This window comes from Amblyraja radiata, chromosome 8 (genome assembly GCF_010909765.2).
Source record: "Amblyraja radiata isolate CabotCenter1 chromosome 8, sAmbRad1.1.pri, whole genome shotgun sequence".
Lineage (NCBI taxonomy): Eukaryota > Metazoa > Chordata > Chondrichthyes > Rajiformes > Rajidae > Amblyraja > Amblyraja radiata.
Window position 1 is genome coordinate 81,645,596 of NC_045963.1, and position 25,660 is coordinate 81,671,255.

At 41.9% G+C, this 25,660-nt stretch overlaps 1 protein-coding gene across 2 annotated transcripts in view; it reads right to left on the bottom strand.

The window, feature by feature from the left end:
- The window catches only part of ppp3r1 (protein phosphatase 3 regulatory subunit B, alpha), a 48,916-nt gene extending 28,196 nt beyond the window's left edge, over positions 1 to 20,720 (bottom strand). For both annotated transcript variants that reach the window (XM_033026339.1, XM_033026338.1), the window contains exons 1-2: positions 20,274 to 20,720; positions 5,581 to 5,620 (exon numbers count right to left, since the gene is read on the bottom strand). In XM_033026339.1, the coding sequence (XP_032882230.1) occupies positions 5,581 to 5,620; positions 20,274 to 20,276 (43 nt within the window). In that variant the 5' untranslated portion in view covers positions 20,277 to 20,720. The remainder of the gene's footprint in view (positions 1 to 5,580; positions 5,621 to 20,273) is intronic.
- Between the last annotated feature and the right edge of the window lie 4,940 nt (positions 20,721 to 25,660).

The window sequence follows — 25,660 nt, forward strand, 5'->3', positions numbered from 1 at the left end:
AAATAGGATATAAATATTTTCACAGCACTAATTGTTGTCTGTCTACCAATAAATCAAATCCCATCTATAATTTTGTGGAATATGTTTAAACCCCTGTTGCTCTACACTGTAAAATCAGAGCACAGAACCTCTCTTAACATGTTATAGACAATAGACAATAGGTGCAGGAGTAGGCCATTCGGCTCTTCGAGCCAGCACTGCCATTCACTGTGATCATCCCCAATCAGTACCCGTTCCTGCCTTCTCCCCATATCCCCTGACTCCGCTATCTTTAAGAGCCCTATCTAGCTCTCCCTTGAAAGAATCCAGAGAACCGGCCTCCACTACCCTCTGAGGCAGAGAATTCCACAGACTCACAACTCTCTGTGTGAAAAAGACCCATTCTGAAATTCAAAATATATAAAATCAATGCCTGCTCATTTAGTCCTCAGATCTATGACACAAAAGTCAGTTCCTTACACACTCAGCAAAGAGGACACGCATTGTTGTGCAGTGTGCTATTACCAACATGCTACCAAATAAACCTGAATGTTAGAACAAAGGCTGCTGAACTGACTTTGTACTGGACTGCACTGCATACAAAGGCTTCATCCTTCTAAACAGAGATGACCAGAATGCCAAATTGCAGTTTTGTTCAGTTTATTATAATGCAAGTTCAAAACTGCACAAAAGGGTCAATACAACAGTACATTAAAAGGAAATTTCTGGCAAAAAATCATCAATAAGTCAACTAAACAAGCTACCTGTATAACTACCACTCCTAACTGTGTCAAACCTCTGCGTTCAAATACAAATTTTACTTTCCCAACTATTTTTTCGCATCGCATCTTATAATGAACAACTTATTGAAAACTGAGTTGTTTAAGAAGGAACTGCAGATGCTGGAAATTTTTTTGGTAAGACAAAATTGCTGGAGAAACGCAGCGGGTGAGTTTCTCGAGACCCGAAAAGTCACCTATTCCTTCGTTCCATAGATGCTGCCTCACCCGCTGAGTTTCTCCAGCATTTTTGTCTATCTTTGAAAATTTAGTTGGGGTCCTTTGTAAAAAAAAAACTAAAAGTTAAAGTAAACACTAAGGCTAATCTGCAGAGAGAGAAGCAGAGCCAACTTTTCAGGTCATTTGTATCTATCCTTAATTGCCTATTCTAAATCCCAAGTAATCTCCAATTTCTTCCATTTCCAGTCTCTGAAGAATTCTCAATTCCTATCTAAACAGTGACAGTTCTTTCAGCAACCTATGCATCCAGTTCTGGAACGCTTCCCCTGACATTCTTGAAATTTCTTGAAATTGACTTCTATTTAATTCAGGCTTCCAAATATCTTTGTGCCTTGGTAATAATCACCGTTGGTGTCATGGCCATTTGGCTTTATTTTGTGTGTCATTAATTATGGCATTTGCCTTTAATTTTAGTCTGCCCGTAATTATGTGGGTGGGAATTATTACGTAGTCGGTAGCGTGTTTGCTGCTGGGATTCTTGCACAGAAGCTGTTTTCTAGTTAGTTTAGTTCAGAAGACCATGGCTGAAGGTATAACTTTTTGACAATGAGAGTTTTCTCACGTTTCTAAGCAATAAAACGAAGTTTGACGAGGTTTACAATGTACGAGTAAAAGGTTGGATGAATATCTTACTGCTTTTCTTCAACAATAAAGAAACTATTAATCAAAAGACTGTGTTATGAAGATTTATCTTTCGAGAAGCTTTGAACTGAAGGACGAGGAGCTCACATGCGTAATGAAATGACATACTCCTAATGCCATGTGTTCTCCAGAGTGGCTAGAGAGATAACGGAGCGATCTCTTGAACGATATAATAATCTGCCAAATTAGGGAAACAGCATGAGAAGCACCAATTGAAAATTGCTACATCCCCACTACCTCCAAGGAGTCTCGGACACATGACCACTTGTGGTGGCACTGAGGATAGAGTCCATTCCTGAATGCACATGGAAATCTAATGTAATGTGGCACAACCTATCCACCTGTACCATCAGGCATCTCCTGTCCCATATGTGGAAAAATCTGTGGATTAATGTCATCGTGAAAGCAATGACACCGTTTATTTAATGCCTTAACTTGGAGTTAAGATCCACTTTGGTTGAGAATTAACTTTATGCACTCCATCAAACTATTCCCGTGTAATATTGCTACAAAGCAATTAGAGACAGCTTATCACTAGTGGAACTGCTGCTGATTCTACAAACTGCTTTGGGTGAGCTCAATTCATCTGCTCTTGACGTCAATATTAAGTCTAATAAAAACTTTGAAATTACCATCGGGATGTTTAATTTGGAGGCAGCAGTGAAGGTGTTTAACGTAGATTTAGAAATCAACTGAAATATAAAAGGGTGTATGTGGGTCAGCCACAGTTATATCATCATTCTCAAATAACCCCAGCCAAATGAGGACTTTTGGTATAACAAGAGCACCAGTAAAATGAATGTCTTAATATTCTTGGTAGGATATTGCAACTTTCATCATCACTTTTCTAGCTTCTCTAAAGCTCCATTGTGAATTTGCACAATCAATGCATTTCCATCTTCTTGAAGGCTTCTAACCACCATACATCTGCATCTTGGGGGAAATGATTAATGATTTAGGATTTTTAATACACTTGCAATAAATAACATGCAAATTATTTATCTTTAGGAAGTCAAAGCTTGCAGGAAACACGGGCAATTAACTGCATTTGTATGGCACTTTTAACGTGGCAGCAGTTATTTCTGACTACGGTTATTAGGCAAAATCCATCTCAAACAATAAAGCATTATCAAAAAGGAGTGTCTACATATCTTAAAGGGGAGGTAGACACAAAATGCTGGAGTAACACAGGCAGCATCTCTGGAGAATCTTAAAGGGGAAATATGAGCTCGAGGGTTGAGAGAATTCCTGCACTTTAGTGTGTTACATCTTACACCATGGCCAAAAATTAATAAAATTCAGATGTACAAGCAGCCAGAACTAGAGGAACCCAAGACTTTGGGGCAGATAGATAGCGGTCAGGCAATGAGAGGGTTATTGCTTAAACTAACACAGCCTTTACTCTTTCAACAAAAATATACGGTGGAGAATTCCCTTTCCGTACACCCATTATGGGTGTTTCATGAACTCTCAGCTGCTATAATTGGCAAATTTCAACCAAATTAAATTTCACATTGTTTTCCAAATTTAGTATAAGCACAGGATGTTCAGCACAAGCCTGTTCTACCATTCAGTTAGTACACAGCAGATCTACATATTTCTCCTTCAATGCTGTAGTTATTTCCAATGCAGTTAGTCAACCTTGTTACCACGGATGGAGAATGAGGAGAAAGGAATATAATCTAATGGTGGCAAGACATGATAATGTATGAGGAGGATGCTATTGCTTTAGGCCATAAATTTTTAATAAGTTTTTGATTTACAAACATCCATTTTACAGAACCTCTTAAAAGTTAGAAAACTCTTGAAAAGATACTGTTGGCATCCCTTATGATGAAGCATCCTCTTACAGAGAAAGAACATGGATAAGGAGAGCTAGTACATAATTTATTTTGATGAATACAACTGAATCAAGTTCCTAAACTGAACACTGAACTCAAAGTCAGGCATCATAGAAACATAGAAAATAGGTGCAGGAGGAGGCCATTCGGCCCTTCGAGCCTGCACCGCCATTCAATATGATCATGGCTGATCATCCAACTCAGTATCCTGTACCTGCCTTCTCTCCATACCCCCTGATCCCTTTAGCCACAAGGGCCACATCTAACTCCCTCTAAGGGGGGGCATGCGTAGACAACAATTCAGGTCAAACCTCTTTTATAAACTGATGGAATTGGTGGGACAAAGCTGGAAAAGAGGCAAGGATGTCTGAAGAAGGGTTTCGGCCCAAAACGTTGCCTATTTCCTTCGCTCCATAGATGCTGCTGCATCCGCTGAGTTTCTCCAGCACTTTTGTCTACCAAGGATGCTAAGCCTGGCTAGCGGATACAGATGCTTCTCGATTTACGATGCTTCGATGTACGATATTTCGACTTTACGATGGTGCAAAAGCGATACACATTCAGTAGAGACCGTACTTCGAATTTTGATCTTTTCCCGGGCTAGCGATATGCGGTACGATACTCTCTCTTGATGCTGGGCAATGGCAGCGAGCCGCAGCTCCCAGTCAGCCACGCGATCATGAGTGTAAACAACCGATATTCTACAGTGTTCTGTGTTGCCAGTGTTTTTTGGATACAGTGTATTGTGTTTTTGCATCCCATCATGTCTACTCTACAAAACGCCCATCTGTGTCTCCTGCTTCTGGTGAGAAGAAGTGGAAGGCAATTACTCTTGAGATAAAACTCAAGATCATTGCCCAGAATGTAGGCGGCAAGCCAATAATGGCCATCGCACGCGAGGGAGGATGGTGACTGGCAGATGGTTGGAGTAAGTGACAAAGGCGAGATGTCAATAAGAAACAAAAGGGTGCCAGGTAAGTAAAGAAGAGGAGATAATATAGCTGGAGGGAGCGATAGGGATGGGGTAGGGGAAATAAAGGGAAATGTGGAATTGGATATGAGCATACGGAGGGAAAGGAGCAGGGTGACAAGGGCAGTGGGAGAAATGTATGCGCACTCCCAATGGTGGGGACGGGGAGAGAGGGAAGGTGGGAGGGGGATTACTTAATTTGCCACATGCAGGATAAGGTATGTGCTGAGGTGAGACATGACTGTAGTAGCAAGTCTGGGTCAGATATGGTCGAAGAATGTGGAGAGCAACAGGAATAACAGAGGGGGAGCAGTGAGAGGGTCTTGGGATCCCTAGAGAGAGAGAACTGAGATTTTGCAGTAGAGCAGTAAATCTAGCGCTGCATGCCAGTTTCCTGTATGCACCCCAGCATGTATCCACATACTTATGTCTCATATTCCTCCTTTTTAAGAAACTGGAATAAGATGGGCAGGGAAAAGATTAGAAAATAAGAGCAATAAACAAGGTGAACAGAGGTGACTGAAGAGAGAAAGAGATAGTGCTAATGGAATGGTGATAGAAATTGATTTTACTGCTCTGCGTAGAGTCTGATTGAAGGTTTCGAGTTAAGAAATTTTAAGCTAGGAAGTTGCATGGAAATTGAGAGCTTGTATACGGAAAGGCCTCATAACATAGAAATGCTAATGTATATTAAAAAATGTGCAAAACTTATTAAATCAATTTAACTATTTCACTGTAATTAATGTTGAGCCAGAAGTAATTTAAGTAGATAGTTTCATCAAAGTAGTGCTTTAGAAGGATAGTAATTAGTATGAAAATAAAACTGCACAGGTAACTGGGGAACAGTTGGCAAGTTCATTATATGCAAACATATGGAAAATAGAAAAGATCATTTGACTTTCAGTTAGCACACAAGGTTCACCACCACCAAAATACCATTAATTATTGAGAACAAAGCACAAAAAAAAGTCCTGAATGTTTCTACACAGCATTCAAAGAATTTAAAGAAACTCTATTTTGCTCAGTCGAAGAATGCAGAGAGCAACGGAATACACATACAAGTTTAGATGTTCCAATCAAGATATTTGTCAACAAAACCAAAATGTATCTTAAATGAAGATGAACTTACAGTGCGAGCACATTTCCAGGGGGTAGCTTGCTTCGTTTCCCTACAATGAAAGAAAACAGTTCATAATTACTCCTCAGATTGAAGTCTACATTACAAGAATATATTTGCAACGGCCAAAGATTTTTGTATTGCATAATGCAAAGCTTGAAATTATTTAGCAAATTATGGATAATTTTGGAAACTGGGAATAGTGCAACCAATTTTGAAAAAAAGTTCACCCTTTTCTTTTTAAAAACACTTTTTTTTACACTAACATACACCTCCAACAAAATATGAGAAAGACGCTGCCTTCAAGTCTGTTAAGTGCACAATATTTGAATTTAAGCAAGTATTATTTTATCCAGTTATTAAACATTCTGTTAATAAGCGCAGCGTCAAGTGTTTTATGGCATCATGAATATTCATTTTTAAGGAATGGCATATAAGGAGCAGATAGAAGCAGAGCACAATTTCGGGAAGGAATTCCAGGACTAAGGACAAAGGAAGCTAGAGATACATTTGCCACGGTTGGAACGATTAAATCAGGGTGCACAACAAGCAGAAATGTGGGTAGGTAAAGGTGTGAAGTCAAGGGGATATAAAAACAAATGAGCAAAGGGGTAATGTGAGGACAGGGCTTAGTATGTTAGGATGCAGGCAGTTACAGATTAGCTTACATCTTTAGATGGCGTAAAATGGGAAGAAAGCCAGGAGCCTACTGAGAAAACCAAATCTAAAGACAAGGCGTGAATATGGTCTTCAGCTGCAGATGAACTAACAGGAGGATGTTTATGGAGATGCAAGTAGGTGATCTGTGTTCTGGAGTAGAAACACCTCCAATATTCTGGGGTGGGAGGGTTTCATACACGAGAACACTTCTTTACTCCCCACTGTCCTTAAAACTGTGCTTCACAGTTAACCAACAGAACTACATTTTGCAACTTCCCTCAAAAGCTGTTCAATCTCTGGAATATCCTAGCTCAAGTAATATTTCATGCTGTTTATATGGTGGCAGTTTAAAAATGCAAACAAAAATTCAAAGAATAAGCATACTCATTATAGTCATGTCATTTCTATAGACCTTTCAATACGGTGAAGTTCTATAAAGGGCAAAAAAAGGCCAATTTCCGCAAATCGTACTCCAGTTACGTGATGAAGCATAATCCATTAACCTTGATTACCCATCATACTTGGTGCACAGGATTTGTTCCTTGACTATCCACTGTTGCCAATTCTTTCATAACCCATTAAAAAGAATCCATGTACAAACATCCTACATACTAGGCACTCATTAACCTCGGCTTCTCACACCCCTCTCACCTTAAAGCAATGCCCTTGAATATCTGATTTTTCCATCCTGGGATAATGTTTCTAACTGTCTACCCTATTTATGCCTCTCATAATTTTATATACTTCTGTCAGGTCGCCGCACAACAACCAGTGTTCCAGAGAAACAATCCAAATCTGTCCAAGCTCACACTGTATCAAATGCACCCTAAACCTGGCATCATTCTGGTAAACTTAATCTGCACCCATTGTCGCTTTACCTCCCCCCCTTGACTCCTTCCAAGGACCCAAGCAGTCTTTCCAGGTGAGGAGGTTCACCTGCACCTCCTCTAACCTTATCTATTGCATCCGCTGCTCTAGGTGTCAGCTACTCTACATCGGTGAGACCAAGCGTAGGCTTGGCGATCGCTTCGCCCAACACCTCCACTCGGTTTGCACTAACCAACCTGATCTCACGGTGGCTCAGCACTTTAACTCCCCCTCCCATTCCTAATCCGACCTTTCTGTCCTGGGCCTCCTCCATGGCCAGAGTGAGTCCCACCATAAACTGGAGGAGCAGCACCTCATATTTCGCTTGGGTAGTTTAAACCCCAGCTGTATGAACATTGACTTCTCCAATTTCAGGTAGTCCTTGCTTTCTCCCTCCTTCCCCTCCCCAGCTCTCCCAGTCTACTGTCTCTGCCTCTTCCTTTCTTCTTCCTGCCTCCCCCACCTCTACATCAGTCTGAAGAAGGGTCTCGACCCGAAACGTCACCTATTCCTTCGCTCCATAGATGCTGCCTCACCCACTGAGTTTCTCCAGCATTTTTGTCCACCTGCACCCATTCGGCTCACATTACACACAAACGCCACAGTGCACTAATGGAGGGAACCTATGCTCAGGATAATAAATGGGGTGAAAAACAAACAGATGTTTTTCCCCTGGATGATGATGAGCTACCCATTCATTGCTGCAGCCACAGTGCAGGCCAGCAGATAATATTGTTTCATGATCATCACTTATGCCATGCAAATGGTAGAAAAACATCTGACCTGCTATTTTCACTACAGTATTCACGTGGCTTAAGACTGTTGAGTTCGTGATAAAATTGGAACCTCCAGGATGGCAATGTCGGGAATGCCATTCAAACAAAACATTCAGCATGGAGAACTATGAGACCGTCTCCTTTTGAAATGGCCATGATATGAGGCATCTGTTCCACACTTTTTTGACCTATTATTTATATATATAACTAATTAACTAATTAACCACTTACGCGCAATAAACTCAACTAACATTAAAGGCGTAATGTACTATACTAACACGACTAACTATATAGCAGGAAGGATGGGGGAGGTTAGACATATATTTTAAATACTAAATACTAATTATGAATTAATTAACATACAGGTAAATGAAAAGTGTAATTATTGACGAGGTACTTTAACCCATAATTTCTTTTATTTTAATCCAAATCTTCTACCTTCCCTTTTATTTTATTTTATTTTATTTTAAGCTGTTCAGCGATTAACTGACCTGATATGATAATTTTGGTAACAATTAGAGGGAACCGACTAACGTTGGGTCAAATTCTAATAGGGGGATAAGGCCCAGTGCATAATCTCATCGACGGAGGTCAATTTAAAAACAAACCTAGCTACCTTAGGTGGCTTTTTTGTAATTTATCGCTTTTTTGATAAATTACATTCACTTTTTTTGTTTATTCACAATTATGTGTTGTATGACTTAATAATTTTTATGTACACTTTATTTTATGTTTTTCTCTTTCCCTTAATTATGTTTAAGATTTGAAAAATTCTCTTTTAAGGGGCCTTCTCTTCTATTTCTACTTTCCACTTTTTAATTTTTATTTTATTTTTTTTATTTTTTATATACACACTTCACGTTTTTCTACTCTCTACCGTCTATTTTTCCACTTTTTCCCCTTTCTATTGTTTTCTTTTTCTTGTCTTGCTTACTTCCTTCTCATAACATAAAACTAGAGGTTGTACATGGAATGGATTACGGTATGACATAGTTGGCACCTAAAATTAGGTGCCACTGTATTGTTTTGTACTGTATTAATTTCTAATAAAATAAACAAAAAAAAAGAAGAAAAAAAGACTGTTGAGTTCGTGATAAAATTGGAACCTCCAGGATGGCAATGTCGGGAATGCCATTCAAACAAAACTCAAGGTCCAGTGGTTATAAATAAACAGAATGGTACTGGCCACGTATCAGTCCATCTCTAAATGTTGTCCAGTTCTTAGAAACAAAGAAAATAGGTGCAGGACTAGGCCATTTGGCCCATCGAGCCAGCACCACCAATCAGTATGATCATGGCTGATCATCTAAAATCAGTACCCCGTTTCTGATTTCTCCCCATATCCTTTGATTCTGTTAGCCATAAGAGCTATATCAAACTCTCTCTTGAAAACATCTAGTGAATTGGCCTCCACTGCCTTCTGTGGCAGAGAATTCCACAGATTTAACTCTGGTTGAAAAAGTTTTTACTCATCTCAGTCCTAAATGGTCTACCCCTTATTCTTAAACTGTAACCCCTGGTTCTGGATTCCCCCAACATCAGGAACATTTTACCTGCATCTAGCGTGTCCAATCCCTTACGAATTTTATGTTTCTATAAGATTCCCTCTCATCCTTCTAAATTCGAGTGAATATAAGCCCAGTTAATCCATTCTTTCATCATATGTCAGTCCTGCCATCCCTGGCTCACCTATGTTGCACTCCCTCAATAGCAAGAATGTCCATCCTCAAATTAGTAGACCAAAACTGCACAAAATACTCCAGGTATGATCTCAACAGGGCCCTGTACAAATGCAGTAGGACTTCCTTGCTCCTATGCTCAAATCCTCTCGCTATGAAGACCAACATGTCATTTGCTTTCTTCACTGCCTGCTGTACCTACATGCTTACTTTCAGTGACTGATGTACAAGGACACCCAGGTCTCGTTGCACCTCTCCTTTTCCTAATCTGACGCCATTCAGATAATAATCTGCCTTCTTGTTCTTACCACCAAAGTGGATAACCTCACATATATTCACATTATACTGCATCTGCCCACTCGCCCAACCTATCCAAGTCACCCTGCAGCCTCATAGCATCCTCCTCGCAGCTCACACTGCCACCCAGCTTTGTGTCATACGCAAACTTGGAGATGTTACATTTAATTCCTTTGTCTAAATCATCAATATATATATTGTAAATAACTGGGGTCCCAGCACTGAGCCGTGCCGCACCTCACTAGTCACTGCATGTCATTCGGTAAAGGACCCGTTAATTCCTACTCTTTACTTCCTGTCTGCCAACCGGTTCTCTATCGATGTAAATACCCTACCCCCAATACCATGTGCTCTAATTTAAGTAAGTAAGTTTATTGGCCAATTATTCACATACAAGGAATTTGCCGTGGTGTAACACAAGTAACAACTTGACATACAGTGACAGTTACGAATGACTCAGAAAGCACTAAACGTTAATGAGGAAGTGTTATCCAAGCAGAATTTGTCCCCTTTAGCATACCTGGGTAATTTTCCACAATGGTAATTAGACAGTTGCATTACAACTGTGCTTGAATAGCTTAAGCCAGAGGCACAGCTAGTTTTGTAGTGCAAATGTAACAGATGAGATGTTAAGCCCCATTCATCATGCTGTATTCACTGCTCTAAAATCATTTTTCAATATCATGTGGAATGAATCAAAATGGTTAAAGTGACAATGCAGATCTCTGGAGAAATGTGCCATTTTTGGAACTTTACCCTGTTCCTGGCTGTTAATTGTTCACCACTTCATGTTAAGAAGCGACAGAATATACAGCTTTGATTTGACCTATTTCTTACAGAATCACTCTGCTCTGTCTTTGCATTCCTCTTTTACAGTTTTCCACCAGATTGGTATTGTATTTTTAAGCGCGCCTGCTGTTCTCGGCTCTGCATTCTTCATCAAACCAGGATGAACTATCTGGACAATAATGGTGATGCCGGATATGCTGGGCAACAACATTACAGATTGTCGTTTTACAGGCTTCTGCTGTGGCCTGTAGCACCACTACAATAGACTTCTATAGATTAGCTATAAGGAGAGTGTGGACAGACCTGAAATGTCAGAGACTGAGGGGGTCTGAAAGACAAATATAAAATTGAGAGGCATAGATCAGAATGACAGTCAGAATCAATCTCCCAGGGTGGAAATGTCAAAGACTAGAGAGCACCACTAAGGTGAAAGGACAAAGTTTAAAGCAGGTGTTTCTTTTAGAAAAGCAAGGTTTTCTTTTACCCATTCTGGTGGGTGCCTGAATCATGCTGCCTGGAGTAATAGTGGAAACACATATGTTTGTTCCATTTTAGAATCTTTTAGATAAGCTTATGGATATGCAGGGAATGAAGGATATGGACCACGTGCAGACAGAGATTAGCCTAACTTGACATTTTTTTCCAGCATGGATAGGTTCTAAGAATGTTCAGCTTTCAACTGTGAGATTTGGTGTAGTCCATCGATTTTGCACAATTATAGTGCCATATAACACAATGGAAGATGCTCTCAGTATGAAAACAGGACTGTCTCCACAAGGAATGATGTCCTTGGCCTATGCATCTGCCATAGGTATATTAGTCAGGGTAAAGTTGCTTAACTCACTACTTGCCACAGAAACTGCCTGACAACTATCCACTTTCGAGCTCAGCTGGCTTGGTCAATGGTGCTACAAAACACTCGTAATGATAAATACCGAAACCCCACTCAGATTACATTGTGTTCTTGCTATTTTAAGTGCTTCGTTCATGTGTTGTTCAGCATGGAAGGGCACTGATTTATCAAGCGAGGACAGTGAGTAATAATCAGAAGGTTTCACAAAACTCAAAATTCTCAAGATTCAAATTCCCTGCACACACACCCCACTTGCGGCATTGTGTGCTCATCCCAATTAGGAGTCATCACTCGAGAAAATGGTGTAGATAGAAGAAGCAAGACATCCTTGACCATGAGTGTCACAAAAGGCCATGTAGCATGGTTAACTTACCAGATATACCGTCAGGTAGGTGGTAATTTGGTTATTTCACCTCTCATTCCTTTACAGTGACACCAACATTCTCACAACAGAGCTTACATGGATGTTAGATGCAACAGAGGCAAGGAGAAAACAATTGATGCCGTTAAGATGGGCATTTACAAGCCATTTAAGAAAGTACTATGTCATAATTTGTTAACATTAAACAAGTGTTGGGGTAATGTTTCAGCATGGACAGCTACATGGACAACAAAGAAGGGAAGAAGATTGAACTTTTTTTGTCTTCCATCACAGTGAGGAAAGTGGGGGTGTCGCTGTGGTGGGTGTTCATGTTAAAACATTATTTGGGGGTCTTGTTGGGCTTTATTGGTATGACTGTATGGGAATCTGAATGTCACTGTACCTTAATTGGTACATGTGACAAGAAACTGACCTTGAAACTTGGATAAAAGTTGAAGAATAAGAATTTTTTCAAGTGGCAGATTATCCGGGACTGAGCAAAGACCAGTGGCGGGCTCTCAACCATTCATGTTTTACATATTTATCTTAGAAGACAATGTAACACATTGAAGATTGTTGATGAAACAGCATATAGAATATAGATTTGGTAAAGATTGCAAAAGGACACGAGTCAAACAAGCGATCAAGACAGCGGCAGATGGAATACAATGAGAGAAATTGTGGGGCAGTGCATGTTAATTTGTTCATTGACATTTCGTACGAAGATCCAACGGCAGCACAGATGCCAAATACAGTCTTATCCATAATAAAGTGCTGCCGCAAGGACCTTAGTATGCATTAGGCAGACTTCCAGAACTGAAATTTTGAACAGAACTTCTATATCTACCAGTTTTAGTTGCAAATGCTTCATGGGAGTATTAGCAATTCCCTACATTATGAAGGGAATTCTAGAACTCTGAGCCTTTCAAGATTGAAGGGCAGCTTTGATGACAGTCTCATTAAATTAGGATAATCAAGTCAGAACTGGAATTAGCCCACATGTAGGAGACTTACGCAGCCGTAAGGGTTTTTTCAACTACTGTTTCATTAAACCATTTGAGCTAAACAGAATACTGTAGATTTTGAAGATAGCACTTGACCTGGCTATGTACACATGATCAAACGTATGTTTACACTTTAAAAAAAGTCCTCTGAAACAAAGCATGTGAGCAAACAAAGCAAAGAATGAATTCACCATAGCAAGTTTAATTCAATATAAATTGACCGTTTGCTATTTAAATCAAAAGGCAATTATGTTCAACCTCATTTAGTCCTACTTTTTTGGACAAATGGAAAAGTCCTGCATTGTAGGACATTGTGCAATAGAATTCTGAACAGCCTTTTCATAATGTCCAAGCTAAATCTCATTCAACTTAGTGATTTCAATCCTGAACTATTTTGACAAAAATAACCCTTGGGACTTCTCCATTTTTGGGCAATTGAAATGATTAATTCAGTGGATATGTACAAAAGTATAGGAGACATAGGAACAGATGTCTACTCAGCCCCTGTCAGCTGCTCTGCCCTTTCAAAATGACCACAACTCATCTTCAACCCCAATGCCACTTTCCCATCCCTTTCTCTGTGCAATGACATTAAAGTTGAATTGAATTGAATTGAATTCTTCAATATCCAGAAATCCATAGAAGCCTGAAAATTACAGGATAGGGAATTCCAATGTGAAAAGGTTTTTCTCATTTCACTGCGACAACTGATTCTGGTCTTCACTGCTAAGTGAAGCTTCCTTCCATCAAGTCTTCTTAAAATATTTGAACATATTAAATATTTCTTAGCCACTATCTATTACTCGAGAAGCTATTTGCCCAGTTTTCCACAATTATGAAAAGGATGGAACGTAGAACATATATCTACAGTGAAGGGTTTCGGCCCGAAACGTCGCCTATTTCCTTCGCTCCATATATGCTGCTGCACCCGCTGAGTTTCCCCAGCAATTTTGTGTACCTATCAGATACTGTAGTCTTGTCCAGAGAGTTATTTTAACGCAAGCAATGTTGAGTTACATCCCTTACAAGGGTGAGGAATACTATCCTGAAAATGACCCTGTTGCTGAGATGCTATCGGAGATGAACCACCAGGTTCCTAAAATTTGCTGAATACAGGATGGTGACCTCTGCCAATGGTTTTGATTGAAAGATACATGGAAACAAGCCATTTGGCCCATTGAGTCCATGCCAACCTTTGATCACCCATTCACACTAATCGCATTGGTCTTGTCCATCTATTACCATGCTTTTTATCGACATAGGGCTTGAACAGAAGCAGAGTGATATTTTCAAAAGTTTGGATGCAGTAACATGACATGTCATTACAATTGGAGTCCCCTTTAGTTATAATGCGCTATCAGTTACATAGATAATAGGTGCAGGTGTAGGCCATACGAGGTAGCACAGCCATTCAGTATGATCATGGCTGATCATCCAAAATTAGTACCCCATTCCTGGTTTCTCCCCATATCCCTTGATTCTGTTAGCCCTAAGAGCTACATCTATTTCGCTTGCATGATCTTTATACTTAACACTTTATACATATACTTAACAGCTGCTGCTTCAACTGCAAGGGCACCAAATTGTGAAGGTTGCTCTGCCCAAACTACAGGAGCAGTCATCACCATGCTAGGGAAACACAGTTACCCCGCCTTGTTGAGGGTAGGAGACTCTTTGTCCATCTGCAATGGCTCAGTCTGCTTAAAGCACTTGAAAAGCAACAACTAATGACCCAACTAATCTGACGGGTGTCAGAGGTTATGGGGAGAAGGCAGGTGAATCGGGTTAGGAGGGAGAAATAGATCAGCCAGAATGAATGGCGGAGTAGACTTGGTGGGTCGAATGGTCTAATTCTACAGCTATCACTTATGATCTTATGATTTAATCAGAATCTCAACAGAAATACACGATTCTTTTTAAAAATAGGAATAACTTACTCCAAGGGAGGACAAGTTCCCCAACACTACCTCAAAATGATACACAAGGTTGTAGAGCCGATGGGCTGAATGGCTTCCTGCTTCTACAGTATGTTTGTAGTATCACATGCCCGAATCCCAAAATAGGAATATACGCTCCAAAAAATCTGCATGGACACACAAGCGACTGTGTATGCAGGAATATTGTCAAAATTAAAAATTCTGATGGAGGAAGCTGGTGGAATTATTGAAAAATGAAGCTGGTACCTAGAGAACCACATCTTTTCACCCGTTAATAGGCAGGGTAATAAGGATTATTTTTAGTATGTTTGTACTTAGCCACACTATACAAAAAATAATTAATTATGCCAGATCAGATGGGGAATATTAACCTGTCATTTCTAAGTGCTGCTTCTTGGACCTGATTTCCTTACATTAAAACGATCATGTTTGCTGAATTGGTTCCAAAGTAGTTTCTATATCTTAACCTGTTCAGTACTACCCCAATATGTACTCCATTGTCATGGCCAATAGTAAAAAAATTGCCAGTGAACAGGTTAAAGGACAAGAAAGTATATGAGAGACAATATTTTCAAGGAGTGTGTAAAATTGGATGCTTGCAGTTCACAGAAGCGAGCATAATCATATCTGCATTTTGTGCTACTTGCTATTATTTGAAACCTATTTTAAAAAACAAATCCTTTTTGCAATCATATTCAAAACCTTCATATAATTAATCACTGCGATGAATTGACCTTTTATTTTTCAAACAAATCCCAAAGTGTATTCTCACCCCTCTATTCCATGTGTATAAAACTGGCTTAAAAGCCTAGTTTGATATCCTATACGACAATGTGCTTGAATATTTTTTGTCTTGGTTTCCATTTTGAGATCACACAGTTCACATGCATTTCCCTAAATATACAATCAAGCACACAAAATTGCAGTACCATTCAGAATAAATTATAAGCCCTTACCAAATAAACAATGGTGGTATACCACAATCTTCTGAAGTTTCTATGCACAATGAAAAATATATTGAGAATTCTATTTTATCATGAGCCAAACATAATTGCATGGAAACAGGCTGTTCAATCCAAAAAATGCACATCAACCACCTTTTACACAGGTCCTACGTCAATCTCAAGCTATTCGCACAGTCCCACCAGCTTCCTACAGATGTTACCACTCACCACCACACTAAGGGAAATATACAGCAGTCCGTTAATCTATCAACCTGTATGTCTTTGAGAGGAGAAACTAATGTCTGGAGGAAATGAGCACAAAAGCAGAACATGCTACTTTGGATATCAGGATTGAATCCTGGTGATTAGAGTTGTAACACCTTCATTCTTCTGCTGTTCCACACGTTCGAACTTCCCAATTTTCCTAAAATCTAGCATTAAGTTTAGCAAATGTAGATTTGCAGTTCGATACTACTCCCAGCTTACAAGTCGAGAATTCTTTACATTACTTGGAAAAGCCATGGAGAAAATACTGGAGAAAGTGAAGGGAAAGGAATCAGATTTCACCATGTCTTCATTTTCTAATCCAACGATAATCATAATTTAAATATTAACACCAATGGCAAAAGCTTAAAAAGTAAAAAAATCCTTTAACTACTGGATTGCAAATTCAAAAATCAAAGGAAAAAAAATGGCATGGAATTCCAGTGAAAAATTCAATGCAAACCAACCCAAAGAGATCGATTCACTGTATTATTATTCAGAGATTTTGTTTTCAATGTCCACATTTCACATCCACTCTGTTTACACTTTAACCGTAGTTCCCGGCAAGTAACTTATGTAATTGGTGGATTCAGGGCTGTCCAACAAGATTTAAATCGTATAGGGGAAGACTTTAGAGACACTATCATGCACATGGGATGTTAAACAAAGATCTCACCCTAATCATAGGTCTTCATAAAACACCCTGCCTACTATTCAAAAAGAATAGGACTATTGGGTTTCTAGTCCAACATTTTGCCCTCATATTAGTAAAATAGATATATCATATTCCCAATTATTGTTTGTGGAATCAGGCTATGCACATCATTGTTTTGCATTAATTACTTTAATAAAGTTATCTTTTTTCCAATAACTGGTCTGTCAAATTTATAAAATAAACATTGTACTCTCTAGAATGCTCAAAAACAATGCATGCATAAGATACGAGTATATATTTTGAGAAATTTTATCTGTTACTGCCCTTACTAATTTTGGAATAGAAGGCAGCTCAGACCACAAGCATGCCTATATTAGTAAACTACTTTTCATTTTCATATTGCACAACACACACATGTTCCACTTTGATAGCAATCAGTCTGCATTTAAGGTCACCTTTAATGAGAAAATTATCCCAAGTATTTCAGAGGCATGATCAGACCAAGTGGTAATATTACTGATGGCAATATTGATAAGCGTGATAAACAAAAGATTTGTCAAAAGCCTGAAATCAGGAATTGCAGAGAAGATGCAACAATGCATCCGTTTACATATTACTCAATAGATTAAAACTCCAACTAACAATCATAATGTTGATCATTTAAACTCCACCACTGTTGATAAATGTAGACCCAACTGAAGTGAATCACTGACCAAAGTTCATGGTCTAATCCCAACTCCATTTAAGTTCCTGATTTTAATCAGGACCAAGCGTTATAACTCAACTGGAAACAAAAGTAAATTGGCTCATATTATGCATCAATTGTATGCTGCAGGAAAGAGTGGTCAGAGCTAGCAGCTTCAAATTCCTGGGCATCAACATCTAGAATGATCTACCCTGGATGAATATAGTTAAGAACGCACCGCTACTTTCTTAGAATTAAAGGTTTGGCACGTCACCAATCCTCCAACAAACTTCTACAGATGCACCATAGAAAGTATCCCGTCTGGTTGCATCTTGGACTATACGCTTGTACAGTGATCCCAATTCACAGGAAAGCAACAGGCTGCAGTGGATGGTGAACTCAGCCTGGACCATCATGGGCTACCACCATCAAAAGCATCTATGAGGAGCTGCCTCAAGAAGCTGGCATCTACCACCAAATATCCCCCACCACGCTCTCTTCTTACTTCTACCTACAACCATCAGTTCTTGAACCGACCTGCACAACACTAATCCTATCTCAGCAATGGACCACCACAGATCACCCATGCACGTTTTCTAATTCTTTTGCACTAATATCTTGTTTTTTGCAGTCTGTCTCTTTTCACTGTCTAGTAAAATTTGTACAATTTATGTACAACTTTCAATTTGTTTTTGTGTGTTGTCAGTCCATGTGCCTTGGATGCCACGGCAAGCAAGATTTTCATAGCACCCAATACATATGACAGCTAACATTGCTTAATGTTATATCTCGTTCAGACTTCGGTCTGAATGACAATAAAGGCTATCTAATCTAATCTAATCTATCTCAGATAAAAGGCCACAGGTATACAGGAATGAAGGTCAGTTAGCTCACATTGCTCATCCACCAACAAAAGCTTGGAACTTATCCTAATTTGAAGTAATCTTACTTTAAATAAGTACCTTTAATATCATCAGGTGTTCCAAGAACAAATAATTCTTGCAGGAGTTAATTCATCTCCTGAGATTCACCTATTTTCAAAGAGCACAGGGAATCAATTCCCCAAGTCCCCACTCCAGCCGCTTGCTTTATCTACCCCACCCCTCTTCCAAAATAAATTCCAATTTGACTTTCACACAGATGTTGTCATCAAATAAATCCATTAGAGCCACAATGTACTTCAAATTTCTGATAAATTGTAGGTTGCGTTTGGCTCTAAACGTTACAATCATTAAAAAAAAATCTGAATAATCTTGGGTAAAAATCTACCGCAGCTCATTTTTCTAAAAATACTGATTCCAATTAATTTCAGTTATTTTCACTATACAGTGCTGTAAGCAATTCAATATATCACAATTGAAACATGAAATTCCAAACACAAATTTTAAATGCTGACTTTGCTACTTGCAACACAGATATATCAAAAATAAAGGGTCAATTAAAAATAAATGGTGTGCATATTTACTACAGATGTTACATCGTTCACAGTTTGAAGCTATATTCCAAATACTGGTTTACATTTCTGAAGAAGTCAGCTTCTGGCAAACCTAAAATGCAAAATTTTCTGCAAAGATTGCTTCATTGAATGCAACATTTTCAGTTTTTCAAGGTTTTCAACAGCTTCAGAATTTTCCCTTCACAACAAAAGCAACTTCAGATCAGTTGACTTTATTTGAGCCCCACGTAAACAAAAGATTAGGTCACCACTCCATCTACTTGCTAAGGCTTTAAAGTAGAAAATGGAGTGTGCATTATTTTTTTTAAACTAAAATTGCAGCCAAACAATGGTCCCCTCCATTTTGGCCAGTACAGAAAGGCATACGTTAATATTTATTTACTACTTTCATTTAGTACAGCAGGTAATATATAAGTGGCCCAGCAAATCAAAAATTATAAATAAATGCCTCTGAACAAATTAAAATGATTAATCGTGAACATTTAGGAGTGGAGGTGGGGATCTGATGGGGAAGAGGATCTGGTGGGGGAGGGAGCTAGATCTGGCGAGGGCGGGGGGGGGGGGGGGATCTGAGGGAGGGAAATAAGGTTTGGTGAGGATTATGTCGGAGGAAGATGATGGATCTGGTGGGGGGGGGGAGGGGGAGATCGGAGAAAGGGGATGCCGATGTGATGGGTGGGGGAAGATCTGGGGGAAAGAGGTGCAGTTGTGCGGGGAGGCAGATGAGGGGGGGGGGAAGGGATCTGGGGAGACAGATATTGGGGAGGGGAGAGGAATCTGGGGGGAGATGTGGGGGAGGGGAGAGGGATCTGCAGGGGGAGGGGAGACAGATGTGTGGTGGGGAGACAGATGTGGGGTGGGGGAGACAGATGTGTGTGTGTGTGGGGAGAGACAGATGTGTGTGTGTGTGGGGGGAGACAGATGTGTGTGTCTGTGAGTGTGTGTGTGGTGGGGGGAGACAGATGTCTGTGTGGGGGGGGGAGACAGATGTCTGTGTGGGGGGGGAGACAGATGTGTGTGTGGGGGGGGGAGACAGATGTGTGTGTGGGGGGGAGAGACAGATATGGGGGTGGGGGAGAGGTGTGTGTGTGTGCGTGGGGAGGAGAGACAGATATGGGGGTGGGGGAGAGGTGTGTGTGCGTGGGGGATGGGAGAGAGATGTGGGGGTGGGGAGATGTGTGTGTGTGGGGGGGGTGGGGGAGAGGTGTGTGTGTGGGGGGGGTGGGGGAGAGGTGTGTGTGTGTGGGGGATGGGAGAGAGATGTGGGGGTGGGGAGATGTGTGTGTGTGGGGGGGGTGGGGGAGAGGTGTGTGTGTGGGGGGGGTGGGGGAGAGGTGTGTGTGTGTGGGGGATGGGAGAGAGATGTGGGGGTGGGGGGAGATGTGTGTGTGAAGCGGGCGGGGCAGCCCTGCGGCGAGGCTGCCCCACACTGCGGCGCTGCCATGATGGTCGCCTCCCCTCCCTCACTCCCCGCTCACCATGATGATGCCGGCCGCCGATGTCCGTCCGTCCGCTTCCAGATAATTCGATCAACTGTCGCCGCCCGCACCGCACCGCCCGCCGCTGTGAGTGGGGGGGTGGGGTGGTTTAGTCACCTCTTCTCCTCTACTCGCCTCTCCCGCTCGCTGCGGCCCGGTTGTGTGTGTGTGTGTGTGTGTGTGGGTGTGAGTTAGCGGGAGGCCGAGGCCGCGGGGAGCGCTGCTGCTGCTGCTGCTGCTGCGGTGGCGGCGGTGAGGAGAGGGTGTGGTGGAGCCGGTGTGTGGGGCCGCTGCCTGTGAGCCGGGGTTGGGTGTGGGGGAGAGAGAGGGGGTTGTCGGGCTGTTCCTCCTCCTCCTCCTCCTTCACCGCCGACGCCGCCGCCTCAGCTCCGCTCGACCGGGGAAGAAGCGCCGCGCATCCGGGCACTCACGCACGGACGGACGGAAACACGCAAACGTCGCTGCCCCGGGGTACGTCAGCGCGTACCTGCGGCCCCCTCCATGACGTCAGCGCGTACCTGCGGCCCTTCTCCCCGACGTCAGCGCGTACCTGCGGCCCTTCTCCCCGACGTCAGCGCGTACCTGCGGCCATTCTCCCCGACGTCAGCGCGTACCTGCGGCCCTTCTCCCCGACGTCAGCGCGTACCTGCGTCCCTCTCCCTGACGTCAGCGCGTACCTGCGGCCCCCCTCTCAACATTCCCCCCCTCTATCAGGAAGGTCCCTCCCTCTCCCCCCCCTTCCTCCCTTCCTCCCTCTCTCCCTCTCCCCCCCTTCCTCCCTCCCTCCCTCTCTCCCCCCCTCCCTCTTCCCCCCTTCCCCCCCTCCCTCTCCCCCCATCTTCCCCCCTCCCCCTCCCCCTCCCTCCCTCCCCTCCCCCTCCCCTCCTTTGTCCCTCGTTCCCTCTTTTGCCTCTCCTTATTTCCCTATCTCTCTCCCTCCTTTTATTCCTTCTTTCTCCCTTCGTCTTTGCACATGACCCTCCTAACGTCCGAGACAAACAGTGATGGTGATTGTACGTTAAGATACAGATACCATTTCCTTCCTCCCTCTCCCTTCGAGCTTAGGAGCACGGTGGTCCTGCAGTTGTACAGGGCCCTGGTGAGACTGCACCGGGAGCATTGTGTGCAGATTTGGTCTCCTAATTTGAGGAAGGACATTATTGCTATTGATGGAGTGCAGCGTATGTTCACCAGGTTAATTCCCGGGATGGCGGGACTAACATACGATGAAAGAATGGATCGACTGGGCTTGTATTCACTGGAATTTAGAAGGATGAGAGGAGACCTTATTGAAATGTATAAAATTCTAAGGAAAAATATTCCCGATGTTGGGGGAGTCCAGAACCAGGGGTCACAGTTTAAGAATAAGGCCATTTAGGACTGAGATGAGAAAAAGCTTTTTCACCCAGAGTTGTGAATCTGTGGAATTCTCTGCCACAGAAGGCAGTGGAGGCCAATTCACTGGATGTTTTCAAGAGAGAGTTAGATTTAGCTGTTAGGGCTAACAAAAGCAAGGGATATGGGTAAAATGTTTAAGAAGGAACTGCAGATGCTGGAAAATCGAAGGTAGACAAAAATGCGGGAGAAACTCAGCGGATGAGGCAGCATCTATATTACCTTGACTTTTACCTTGTCCTTTTACCATCTGGACGCCCGCAGCGATGGCTGCGGAGGGTTGAGGTCCCGACCACGGGGGAAAATGGAGGAGGTCTAGCCAATTTTTGTGCCTTCCACCACAGTGATGAATGCTGTGGTGGATGTTTGTGTTACATTTTTATTGTGTTTGTGTGTTCTTTATCATTTGTATCACTGCTGACAAATTCATTTCACTTGCACTTTATGTGCAATGTAACATAGAAATAACGAATAAAACTGTATTGTATTGATATATGGAGCAAAGGAAATAGGCAATGTTTTGGGTCAAAACCCTTCTTCAGAATGAAGAAGGATATAGGGAGAAAGCAGGATCGGGGTACTGATTTTGGATGATCAGCCATGATCATATTGAATGGCGATGCTAGCTCGAAGGGCCGAATGGCCTACTCCTGCACCTATTTTCTATGTTTCTATGTTGTGCAGAGATGCTGTCTGACCCGGGTTACTCCAGCATTTTGATATTTGGTGGATCTTGGTCGGCATTGAGGAGTTGGGCCGAAGGGCCTGTTTAATGCCCTTTGACCTAATTGGGAAACCCATTTGTTGCAAGTAGTCCAACAGCTTACCACCACTTCTCAAGGCCAAACAGGGATCATTTAAAAAGCTATCTTATTTGCATTAGAGGGGAATAAGTATGGCATGTTCTTAGGATTTCTGCCATGTTAATATGTTTTTTTCAAACTTGTTCAACTTACTGCAAAACCTAACAGCTTCAAACCTCACACCAAGCCACGTGCTTCTTGCATGGTTGGACTTTAAAGAGATGAGTTCTCTTATTATTGTTATTATTATTATGAGTTCGATTATTCATTGATTTCATAGATGCAGCATGGAAACCGGCCCTTCGGCCCATTGAGTCCATGCCGAGCATCGATTACCTGTTCATACTAGTCATTTGCGTTTGATTACCCGTTCACTCAACAAACCCGCACATCTTTGGGATGTGGGCGGAAACCGGAGCACCCGGAGGAAAACCCACGTGGTCACAGGGAGAACGTGCAAACTCCACACAGATAACACCCGAGGCCGGGATCGAACCCAGGTCACTGGCGCTGCGACCGAGGCAGCAGTTCTACAAACTGCACCACCGTGCCTCCCCACTCTCAAGTCTTGATTTTTCTTATTTTCTGTGTTTGTTCTCTGGGATATTCTCCAAACAATGTTGATCTACAAGCATACTTAGTGAGAATATAAATGCTGTGATTAGTTTTTAAAATTAATTGTGGAGTAGAATTTTCATTTCTAATGTGTGTATCTTCACCGGCACTTACAGTGTTTGCCACCTTCCATCAGTAGTGCCCTGCTCCTCCGGCTGGGATCGAGTGTAAGATCTCTCTCGCTCTCTCTCTCTCTCACTAACAGGTGATGTGGCAGCTCTCAAGGGTCTCCCCCGCTCACATCATCCTTCCTGGTGTTGCAACACTTACGCTTGTAAACAACTTTGGCGGAGGTTCTATCCCAGGTTAGCTTGTGACATTTTACTGGTCTTAGAAATAGTGCAAAAATGAAGCAATTTAATGGGTCCCAATGGTATTTTAATGTCATAGGTACCATAGTACAGTAAAATATATATTTCCATACAGTTCCATCCTTATTACTAAACATAAGCATGTTTTTGATACAGTACAAGTTTAGTTTAGTTTAGAGATACAGCGGGGAAACAGGCCCTTCGGCCCACCGGGTACGCACCGACCAGTGATCCCCGCACATTAACACATTCCTACACACACTCCATGGATTGTCACCTTGTCGTGGTGGAGAAGCTTGTGTGGACCTGAGATCCTGACTCCGCTATCTTTAGGAGCCCTATCTAACTCTCTCTTGAAAGCATCCAGAGAACCTGCCTCCACCGCCCTCTGAGGCAGAGAATTCAACAGACTCACCACTCTACATGAGAAAAAGTGTTTCCTTGTCTCCGTTCTAAATGGCTTACTCCTTATTCTTAAACTGTGGCCCCTGGTTCTGGACTCCCCCAACATCGGGAACATGTTTCCTGCCTCTAGCGTGTCCAAACCTTTAATAAACTTATATGTTTCAATCAGATCCCCTCCCATCCTTCTAAACTCGAGTGTACAAGCCCAACTGCTCCATTCTCTCAGCATTTGGCAGTCCTGCCATCCCGGGAATTAACTTTGTAAACCTATGCTGCAAGAATGTCCTTCCTCAAATTAGGGGACCAAAACTGCACACAATACTCCAGGTGTGGTCTCACTAGGGCCCTGTACAACTGCAGAAGGACCTCTTTGCTCCTATATTCGATTCCTCATGTTATGAAGGCCAACATGCCATTCGCTTTCTTCATTGCCTGCTGTACCTGCATGCTTACTTTCATAGTCTGATGAACAAGGACCCCCAGATCCCGTTGTACTTCCCCTTTTCTCAACTTGACGCCATTTAGATAGTAATCTGCCTTCCTGTTTTTGCTACCAAAGTGGATAACCTCACATTTATCCACATTAAACTTCATCTGCCATGCATCTGCCCACTCCCCCAACCTGTCCAAGTCACCCTGCGTTCTCATAGCACAGTACATAGTACATCGTACAGAAATAGTTCGCTGAAACAGTGTATAAGTGTCGCCAGGTTTGGTCTGTCAATGAATACATGAGAGAAACAATGACACATATTCTCAAAAAGACACAGAGTGCTGGAGTAACTGAGGCAGCATCTGTGGAGAACATGGATTGGTGACATTTTGGGTCAGGACCCTTCTTCAGACTGATTATATGAGTGTGGGCGAGAGACAAAGCTGGGACAGAGGAGGGGTGGGACAAAGCTTGGCAGGTAAAAGGTAAACACAGGTGAGGGAGTTTTGATAGGCAGATGGTTGGACAAAGGGCAGAGATGAAAAAACAGAAGGTGTCGTCATGAAAGGATTGAAGAGTCATAACATGCACCTTTGAGTTCTAATTAGATTAGATTAGATTAGATTATTTAATGACCACACAGTCAAGCTGGTGGAATTCAGGTTCAGTACAGGATGTTACAAGGTAGGCTGATTCCCGTCAAACATAACATAAAACACAACATCATACAATATACAGTACATGCATGGGGAGGATATGTGCTGTTATCATAGTGTGTTCAGAATTCGGATTGCGTGTGGGTAAAAACTGTTTTTAAATCGAGATGTCTTGGCGGGCAGTGAGCTGTAGCGCCTTCCTGATGGTAGCAGGTGGAAGATGTGGTGTGCTGGGTGGGAGGGATCAGAGATGATTTTCTTCACCCTTGACACAGACCGTTTGTGATGGAGTGATTCTATTGATGGGAGGGGAGTGCTGATGATTTTGGATGCTTTGTTAACTATGCGTTGTAATTTATTACGGGAGTGAGTGTCTAAACTGCTGAACCAGACTGTAATTGATGAAGTGAGCATGCTTTGGATGATGGCTGTGTAGAATTTGATTAGGAGGTGTTTCCTTACTCTAAACTTCTTGAGCTGGCGGAGGAAGAAGAGTCTCTGGTTGGCTTTTTTGTAGATGTGATTTGAATTGATTTTCCATTTGAGGTTATTGCTTATGTGGGTGCCTAGAAATTTGTATGATCGAGAGTAAAGGAACACTGTAGAAGTAAAGAACTGCTGATGTAGACAAACTATGTAGGAAGGAACTGCAGATGCCTGTTTATACCAAAGATAGACACAAAATGCTGGAACTGCTGAAGCTGGCTTAAAAAAAAGGACACAAAGTGCTGGAGTAATTCTGTGGGTCAAGCAGCATCCCTGAAGAACA